This window comes from Doryrhamphus excisus, linkage group LG11 (assembly GCF_037039965.1).
Source record: "Doryrhamphus excisus strain RoL-2023G ecotype Guam linkage group LG11, RoL_Dexc_Guam_v1.1, whole genome shotgun sequence".
Lineage (NCBI taxonomy): Eukaryota > Metazoa > Chordata > Actinopteri > Syngnathiformes > Syngnathidae > Doryrhamphus > Doryrhamphus excisus.
Genome location: NC_136367.1, coordinates 4,863,230 through 4,873,301, shown reverse-complemented (window position 1 = coordinate 4,873,301; position 10,072 = coordinate 4,863,230). Strand labels below are relative to the sequence as shown.

At 38.8% G+C, this 10,072-nt stretch overlaps 1 protein-coding gene across 2 annotated transcripts; it reads right to left on the bottom strand.

Moving 5' to 3' along the window:
* Positions 1-4: 4 nt before the first annotated feature.
* aida (axin interactor, dorsalization associated) lies at positions 5-10,058 on the bottom strand. 2 transcript variants are annotated; one of them, XR_013629403.1, is made up of 11 exons: positions 9,735-10,058; positions 9,068-9,134; positions 8,947-9,000; positions 7,857-7,911; positions 7,718-7,781; positions 5,458-5,558; positions 4,994-5,116; positions 4,802-4,924; positions 3,044-3,161; positions 2,148-2,800; positions 5-577 (listed from the first exon to the last, which is right to left on the bottom strand). XR_013629403.1 is itself a non-coding variant. In XM_058081255.2 (10 exons), the coding sequence occupies exons 1-10, from the start codon at positions 9,839-9,841 to the stop codon at positions 2,701-2,703; spliced, it is 912 nt and encodes a 303-aa protein (XP_057937238.2). In that variant the 5' UTR covers positions 9,842-10,058; the 3' UTR covers positions 5-2,700. The 2 variants fall into 2 exon arrangements, 1 of the variants encoding a protein (XP_057937238.2); XM_058081255.2 differs by having other exon boundaries at positions 5-2,800.
* Positions 10,059-10,072: the final 14 nt, after the last annotated feature.

The window sequence follows — 10,072 nt, the reverse complement described above, 5'->3', positions numbered from 1 at the left end:
TTCATGAACTCAAATGCCTTTTCTGTTTATTAGAAATGAATGTTTGAGAAAATTCCCCCCGTCAGTCCACGCATACCATCACACGTCACACATTCAGTTACTGCATCTTCATCTGTTAGCGTATCTTACAAGTCATTTACAGTCCTGGACATTGTAACATTACAAAAATAAAATCTAAAATCAAGTATTGCAATAAAAATGAACACTTAATTACACACAAGACCGTATAATTCAGACATACATTCCTTTTGAATTAAAAAAAAAAAAATCAATACTGGGGAAAGCTGTTCAATAACTGGGTTAAAGATGCAAACATTGCATTTAGTTGACTCATTGCTGTATTTTGTGAGAAATTAATTTATACGTAACAATGATATTAGGTTAGCAGTACAAATGCCACCTGACAAGTAGAACAAGTAGAAAATAAAGGTAATAAAAGACGTAATTAATGACTGAACCGATTTAAGTGGCGCTGCTGGAATCCAAAAACCATTACCTTCTGGTAAGGTGTAACTAAATGTTTAATTTCTGTTATATTTTGTCATAAAAAAATTTGTCACCAAAAAATGATGTGGACCTAACTGTATGAAACTTTGTCGACAGGCAAAATTTGGTGAATTTAATTTGTGTATTTTACATAAACTGGGGAACAAAAACAAAAAAGAGCTGAAATCAATCAAATTAATTTGGTTTTATCGTCGCTAGATTTTATATAAGCTGTATTTCATCTCTATTTTTTTTTTAATTTTTACAGCTGAGCCAAAGTTTTGAACCAAGAAGCATCCAAATGAAATGATACTTTTAGGTGGAATTTTATCAAAATTATAACGCTCATTATTGTGTAACTTGGAGAAGTGGGGGGGCGGAGATGCAACCAGGAAAAATAAAATACATTTTGAGCTTAATTTATTAATGATAAAATGTATTTAATCTTTGTCAGAATTGGTGGGTTGCCAGCGCTTGAAACCAGGAAGTTAAATGTTCACTAAAGTACATGTTGCCACTTTTGTTAAATTTAGATAAGTAAGTTATCTTTTTAGATTTACTTATTTACCTTTAGCATTGTCGAGAATAATAAATTCCAATCTGGATCTGATAATTTTAGCACCTACGACTGGCCTTTTCGTTTGCTTTGCTTAATCCCACATAAATCCACTTTTCTGGCAGTCTTTTGTAATGTTTTGCAGATTTCGGTTTCAAAGTCCAACAGTGCAAACAAGAGATATTTGTTGGTGAGCACCTGGTGCTACGCTTCAAGGAAGACAGTCAATGAACTGGTTAGTGTAAATAAGCGTTGCAGCATGAAACGTGTTCTGTAAAAATGACCGTAACACTGTTTTTTTACAGCAAGCCTAAGAGGGAACGTAAGCGCCTCATTTGCAGGAAAAACATATACAGTAGATCCCCGCTATTTGTGACGGTTGGTGGAAAACCGAATAACGGATGCACCCCTTAACATGCCTCTTTGTTAATAAAACACATTTTAAATTAATGTTTACACATTAAAAGAGGAGTACTACTGTATTTTACTGGCAAAAGTACAGTTACACATCACATCTTGTCGGAGCGTCTTCCTGCTGGAAAATGTTAAGTGAATTGATGCAAGACAGCGCCCCCTCGTGGGATGACTTTTCAAAAATGATCTACAGTTTAAAGCAGAGGAAATAAATCCGTGAATAGGCGGGGATCTACTGTACTGTGAACCAACGTTCAATTCCCTTTTACTTTAATATAGGCGTTGAAGAAGTTATTTTAATTGGCAAGAAAAACATATACAGTAGATCCCCGCTATTTGTGATGGTTGGTGGAAAAACGCACCCCTTAACATGCCTCTTTGTTAAAAAAAAACACATTTTAAATTGAGGAGTACTACTGTATTTTACTGGCAAAAGTACAGTTACACATCACATCTTGTTGGAGCGTCTTCCTGCTGGAAAATGTTGAGTGAATCGATGCGAGACAGCGCCCCCTTGTGGGATGACTTTTTAAAAATGATCTACAGTTTAAAGCAGAGGAAATAAATCCGCAAATAGGCGGGGATCTACTGTACTGTGAACCAACGTTTGTTAATTTATTAATGATAATGTTTAATTTCTGTTATATTTTGCGATAAAGAAACACTATTAAGACCAAAAAATGATGTGGACCTAACTGTATGAAACTTGGTGGACAGGCAAAATTGGTGAATTTAATTTGTGTATTTTACATAAACTGGGGAACAAAAACAAAAAAAAGAGTTGAAATCAATCAAATTAATTTGGTTTTATTGTCGCTAGATTTTATATAAGCTGTATTTCATCTCTATTTTTTTTATTTTTATTATAGCTGAGCCAAAGTTTTGAACCAAGAAGCATCCAAATGAAATGATACTTTTTGGTGGAATTTTTACCAAAATTATAACGCTCATCATTGTGTAACTTGGAGAAGTGGGGGGGGCGGAGATGCAACCAGGAAGAATAAAATACATTTTGAGCTTAATTTATTAATGATAATGTTTAATTTCTGTTATATTTTGTCCTAAAGAAACACTATTATTAAGCACTATGAAACACTATTAGAGAAATAAACCTGCAAATAGGCGGGGATCTACTGTACTGTGAACCAACGTTCAATTCCCTTTTACTTTAATATAGGCGTTGAAGAAGTTATTTTAATTGGGTGGGGTGCGGTGTTGTATTTCTGTGATCATGTTGGTCCGTCTTAGCTGTCCTTGTGCAAGGTTTGGTGAAGATGGAGATAGAGTGGTTTCTTTGTGAGAAGCTGGAGTTTCTTCCTCCTAAAGTCTGTGGGCTTCTTGTACCTACAATTTATAAAAAAAAAAAAAGACTTTTAAGTCATTAAAAATTAGTAAGAGTTTCACACCAACATCTAAAAGCGCATGCAGAGGTAGATAACGCTGATGGATTCTGACCTAAGGGGGGGTTGTCTACAGCCACAGCTCTTAATGCAAATGTTGAGACCCCAGTAATTATGATAACTGAACTGCATTGCGGTGTTTATTAGAGCATTTGCGGTACAACGGGAGTATTTTAGGATAACTCACAGCTCGATCACGATGGGTCCGGGTTTGATCTCGTCCATTTCCAAGAAAGCGAAACATTTTGTGCTGGTAAACCTCTTTTTGGGTTTGTAGTGCTTGAATTCAAAGAAAATGGCTGCTCCTGGGGATGAGAAATTGATATGCTTAAACATCTGCATTAGCATTATATTGTTCTATTCATGTCACTGAACCAGGAAGTATTTAGCATTTTTTTTTTTTTTCAAAGATGGGGAAAAAATGGTACAGTCCTGTCATCATACACCATCCTGTGTGAAAATGTCTAATCATTTGTCTGCTGGCTTTCTTTTAAAGCAGGGGTCTCAAACTCAATTTAAAAAAATAAATAAACAAATTAAGAATAAAGACAATTAATCAATCAGTAATAAATAAGTAAAATAATAATAAAACAGCAAATAAGAAAAACGTAAGAAATCACATACAGTTGGTAGAGAAATTATTTTCCGATTCAAATGTACAGTATTAACAGTTATTTAACCTTTAACATGAACATTAATGAAACTTAATAATTTGACCCAATTAGCAAGTTAGCATCGTACTCTGTTCCTTCTGGGAGCAGCGTCGTAACTTTAACAACATGTTTGATGAGATGCTTTATCTTGACGTGTATTTTCCCTTTTATTCCAAATCATTTCCTGCATTTATTTGTACCCAGTGTCATAAGCCTTTAGCTTCATTGCTAATCCAAAGCAAAACAGGGCGGGGTAACAGGGTAGGGTAACAGTATGGGCGGGGCAAAATCATGTTAATTGTGTCCGGTGTGCACACAGCTTTAAGCTGTCATTTCAACATTAAACTTTGGTATCAAGGTGGGGGGGCCTCAAACTAGCATCTCGCGGGCCGCATTTGGCCCGTGGGCCGCGAGTTTGAGACCCCTGTTGTAGCCTGTGGTCTATTATTAGTCAAAACATAAGTAGTACTCTGGTCACCAGGCGGCTGTCATGTCATATTACATGATAGTACCTGGCACCCGATGTAGCCAGACATGAATGCAGACTAAAAAAAAAAAAGGTTCTCCTCCCAATCCATGTGGAAGTGGTACATTTTTTTTCTTACTTTACTGCGTTTCAAACCCTTTCTGAGGTTTAGAAGGAATACGGCTAACTGTTTAGCTCACTAGCTCGCAGCCATCTCGAGTCCCTACACCATAGGAGCTGTGCACTGCGGTGTAAACGATGAATAATAGGAGCATAAAGGTGACTATAGGGGTGTTATTTCATGTCTGGAGGGCTCTAATAAGTTTGAGTTTGAGACCCCTGGTCTATATAATAGTGTTGGACCAGCCAGGACACCGTTCATGTTGTCTTTAACACGTGGGTTCATTGGTTTGACATCGAACTATACTTTGTTGGCCACATATATATTAAATGGGTACACAGAAAGCTTTCTAGATTTTCCAGAATCTGTACCTATTTCCTTGGATTTACCAAAATGGTCTGTTTTAATTTATCCCACCCATGGCAACGCCCATTCCGCTGAGATTGTTCACAATCCCGAGCAGGCCTATAGCTTGTACTAAGTTACGCCCATATAAGGAAGTCATCGACTGGGTGGAGCCGTTAACTTCTCACTGTGACATCACAGTTAGCGGGGGTTAGGAAAAATCTCTGAAACCGAGCGTTCAGCGCTCATTTCCAAATGCGACAAAGTCATTATGTGAAACTTTGGCATGGTTTAACATAACACATTTATAGGTCCCGCGGGCCGCAGGTTTGAGACCCCTGTTTTAAAGTATCACATTACCTTTAGGTAATTTCTCCAGATGCCTTTGGATCTCTACATCCATGCTGAAATGAATATAGATGTCTTCCTTCTTGGTGGCCACTGGGGTGTCCTGCATCGGGTTCACGTCCACCCCGGTCAAATCTGCATGCACATGACTTTCACAAAGTGGCACCTAAAATTGTCGCACTGTGATAAAGTGGGGTTCACTACCTTTAACACTAATACTCATGTAAGGGTCGATGCACTGCCCGGCGTCTTTCAGACCAATTTTGTCTATTCTTATCGTCAGGAGCGTCATCCCGGGCTCGGAGGGTAACCGTGGCAACAAGGTACCTGCAGAGGACACTGATGTCACGATTCATTCATTCTTGATTCTGCTTGGTCCTCATTATGGGATGAGCTGGAGTCTATCCCAGCTGGTCACACATACAGTATGGATACTTTAGTCTATTCATGCGTTGGTCCTACCTTGTATGACTGAATGAGGCAGGCAAGAAAAAGCGATGAAGCCATGCACAGCGCCAACAGAAAGGACAGAAAAACAAACGGAATTGGACATAGGGACACAACCATGCAGGCAAAAAGGCTTGTACATTTATTATTATTATTATTATTATAATATTATAATATATATAATATTATAATAACACTGCAATTGGTCGACGTAAACGTACCGGGAGCTCTTGGAGGAAAAGCTTCCGTGGAACCCGCGACAGCTGCAGCATCTTCCTCCTCCAGCTCCAGGTTCTCCTCTTCACCGGGAGCGAGGATTCTTCTGATAAGAGATGATTAGGAGAAAGCCGCCATAGTTTAAAGGTCGGATCATATCGGTTTTCGTCATGAGATCAGGCCGATCCGGTTGCCGTGTTATGTGTTCGTAACTTCAACATAACTCCCGGTACTCGGAACAAGTTAGTTGGGTGTTGGGTGTTCTGTTCCATAGCTACAGCAGTAGTTTCCCCTCACTGTGCCCGGACTGCTGTGTCATTGTGTGGGTAGATCACACGGGAAATGCTGCTCTAACCGCTGGTTGTTTATTCATTCATTCATTTTCTACCGCTTATCCTCACGAGGGTCGCGGGGGGTGCTGGAGCCTATCCCAGCTGTCTTTGGGCGTGACTGGTGGCCAGCCAATCACAGGGCACATATAGACAAACAACCATTCACACTCACATTCATACCTATGGACAATTTGGAGTCGCCAATTAACCTAGCATGTTTTTGGAATGTGGGAGGAAACCGGAGTACCCGGAGAAAACCCACACATGCACAGGGAGAACATGCAAACTCCACACAGGGATGGCCGAGGGTGGGATTGAACTCGGGTCTCCTAGCTGTGAGGACTGCGCGCTAACCGCTCGTCCGCCATGCAGCCCAATGAAGAACAATAAAAAAAAATATGACAATAATAAAATAATTTAACTATATTAAAATCTTCTGCACTCTGTGTATGCTAGTGGCACCGCCTCCACCCACTGCGACAAAGAGGCTCTATAACTGAAAAAAGGGCTCATTCCCAGCTGACTTCGGGCCAGCCAATCACAGGGCACATTTAGACAAACAACCATTCACACTCACATTCACAATTCCAAATTCACAATTTGGAGTTGCTAATTAACCTAGCATGTTTTTGGAATGTGGGAGGAAACCAGAGTACCCGCAGAAAACCCACGCATGCACGGGGAGAACATGCAAACTCCACACAGAGATGGCCGAGGGTGGGCGTTGTTTATTCAAGGGACCATCAATAAATTACTGACGAGTATTTGACTTAATAAGTCAAATACAGTAAAGTCTCGTTATATCGATATCGGTTATAACAAATTACTGCTCATTACGATACTATTTTCATTTTCTGGCAAATTTCTAGTCTTTTATGATATAATTAGTTCCGTTAGTACGATACCCGGTTATTATGATAATCCGGTTACTACGATGCCCTTTTCATCTCCCGCCAGCCAATTTGGTCTGCTTATATCGATACAAAAGCAGCTTAAATCAATCTTTGCTTAAGGATTTCAATACCAAAAAAGAACACGGCGAACGGCTGCTTCCAGTCAACTTTATTTTTCACACTTCCACCACCAGAGCGCAGCACACACACCGATTCCCGCACTTCCTGGTTCACAGGTCATGCTCAACCCGCCCCACATAGCTGGCCAAACACATGCCTGCAACAGAAGAACCAACTGACATAGCATACACACCTATTCCAACGAAGACACAAGCGTACAAATACATGCATTTAATTGTGTTGTATTCAGATATCTTTTTATCGCTTGCAATAATCACTGTTTTTCATATGTACATGCTGGCGTTCGTGGTTTCTCTCGTGTGTATAGATTCTATACACACGAGAGAAACCACGAACGCAGTTGGTTCTTCTGTTGCAGGCATGTGTTTGGCCAGCTATGTGGGGCGGGTTGAGCATGACCTGTGAACCAGGAAGTGCGGGAATCGGTGTGTGTGCTGCACTCTGGTGGTGGAAGTGTGAAAAATAAAGTTGACTGGAAGCAGCCGTTCGCCGTGTTCTTTTTTGGTATTGAAATCCTTAAGCAAAGATTGATTTAAGCTGCTCGACATTGTTCTATACTATAGAACAATGTTCTATACTATAGAACAATGTCAAGTGCATTACTGCCCACTTTTAATGCAGTTCGGCGCAGGATCGGCTATATCGACAGTCCGGTTATATCGATATTTTTTCCGACTCCCGACAATATCGATATAACGAGACTTTACTGTATTCTAAAATCACACCAAGTCAAATGATTAGTCCTACCTTAAAAGTATATCGCCCGCCCATTTTATTGAGTTAATATACTTTACATATTTTCCTGTCCAAACTATTTAGACTTGGAAGTCAACAGTTCAACTTTGGAGCCGTATTAAATGAAATATGAAATATGGACTCACAATGAAGGGTGTTGTTACCTTAAGGGCACTGGTTGGACCTCGAAGGGAAATTCTTTGTTGAACGTCAGCAAGTTTTTGATAACTAAATAGAAGAAGGAGGAAGACGTGCATGAGTGACATTAGCGTGAGGAGAATCGGTCAACTGTACGTCACTTACTGCTTTCCAGTTTCTTCAGGTCTTCCAACTTGAACTCTTCTGTTGCTTGCGTGCACTGAAACATACGCCATTTATATATATATAACTACACTTATTATGAGTGAATGTTAATAAAGTCATAATTACAAGAAGAAAATGTACGAGGAAACTATAATGTAATATTATGAGGAAGAACAATGTCCTTTTAGTGGCATAGAGTTCAAATATTAAAGAAACAATATATTTTTTGTTGTAATATGAAACAAACAAAACAAAAGTTGTCATTTTGGGAAAATTAGGGTAGGGAAAAGTTATAAAATTATGGAAATTAAGTCATAATATTATATGAAGAATTTTTTTACATTATTTACAAGGAATATTTTATTTAAAAAAGGAGGAAAAAAAAACAAAGCACAAATTTCATACACACCTAAGCTGAGATGTTTTTTTTTTTTATAATAAAAGTGACCCCTATTAGGTTAAAAAAAAAGAAAATTACATGAATAAAGTCATAATTACAAGAAGAAAATGTACGAGGAAACTATAATGTAATATTATGAGGAAGAACAATGTCCTTTTAGTGGCATAGAGTTGAAATATTAAAGAAACAATATATTTTTTGTTGTAATATGAAACACAAACAAAACAAAAGTTGTCATTTTGGGAAAATTAGGGTAGGGAAAAGTTATAAAATTATGGAAATTAAGTCATAATATTATATGAAGAATTTTTTTACATTATTTACAAGGAATATTTTATTTAAAAAAGGAGAAAAAAAACAGCACAAATTTCATACACACCTAAGCTGAGATGTCATTTTTTTTTTTATAATAAAGTGACCCCTATTAGGTAAAAAAATAATAAAATTACATGAATAAAGTCATAATTACAAGAAGAAAATGTACGAGAAAACTAATGTAATATTATGAGGAAGAACAATGTCCTTTTAGTGGCGTAGAGTTGAAATATTAAAGAAAAAATATATTTTTTGTTGTAATATGATACACAAAACAAAAGTTGTAATTTTGGGAAAATTAGGGTAGGGAAAAGTTATAAAAATTATGGAAATGAAGTCATAATATTAAGGGTTCAAAGTCATATTCATACAGACCTGCAAACTGGCACTTCTCATCTCCAGGCATGTTGCAATCTTCCCTAAGGTTTTCTAAAAATAGCGACAAAAAGAAAATGTTAAGTGATTGAAAACCAGGCTTAAACTTAAAATTGTCTACCTTTTGGTCTTCGGTGAAGTCTGAGGAGTTTGTTGACTGAACTTCTTTTTGCAGTTGCCGGGCAAGACTAAATTCAACAACAAAAAAAACGCAAAGTTAAAAAGCTTGTACTTGTATTATTAACGTGTGTGTTTCTGCGCACATCAACGCCCCCTGGTGGTCTGAGAAAAAAGCGTCACAGTGTCAATCTTTGGTTATTTATGCCGTTTTAAAGTTAAGATGCTTTCTTGATGAAATGAGGATGACGTGTTATTTTTGCTTTTCCTGAGGGATGGGTCTTTTTTTTTTCTTATTAGAAAGCATTTCCTGTCAAACCACAGGAAACCCACCCATAACAATGAAGAGGGTGTGGCTGATATTTCTCAATACTCTTGAGGAATATTGTTGGTTGAATGTCTGCACTGCACAGCATGCCGTGAATGTAACACAATGCAGCATTAACAGCATTACAAACACGCACGCACGCGGGGATCTAACTGTTACAAATGCCACATCACGTCCACTGTGGGAAAGGCTTTAACTGAAAATGAGTGACAGCTGCGGGGACCAACTTGTGAGATCTCCCCGCTGACTCCGAGCACATCTGAGGAGCGATGCGGTGCATGCATGCATGCATGCGTGTGTGCATGTAAAAGGCAAGCACATACATGTTTTAATTCCAACTTACATTTGGTACTCGTCTATAGCCTCCACTAATTGTCCCCAAGAGTCAAAGTCTGTGCCTTTTCTGAAACTGGCGTGCCATTTCTGTAGAGTCTTGTTGACATCAGACATGATGGCAGGGCGGGTACCGGGGCGGCGCTCTCAGGACAGCATAGCCGAAGACGACGTTCATCTACGTGGCTTTCGGGCTACACAGCGTCTCTCTCGCTGGGTTTGTTTGCTGTCCAGGGGGGCCGCACTGACTCACACACCGGTGACAACACCGACCAGACCCGGACCAAGCCCTTTCTGACTGCTCGCTGTAAAGTCCCATCCGCAAGGAAGTCAACGGAAGTCCCGCCC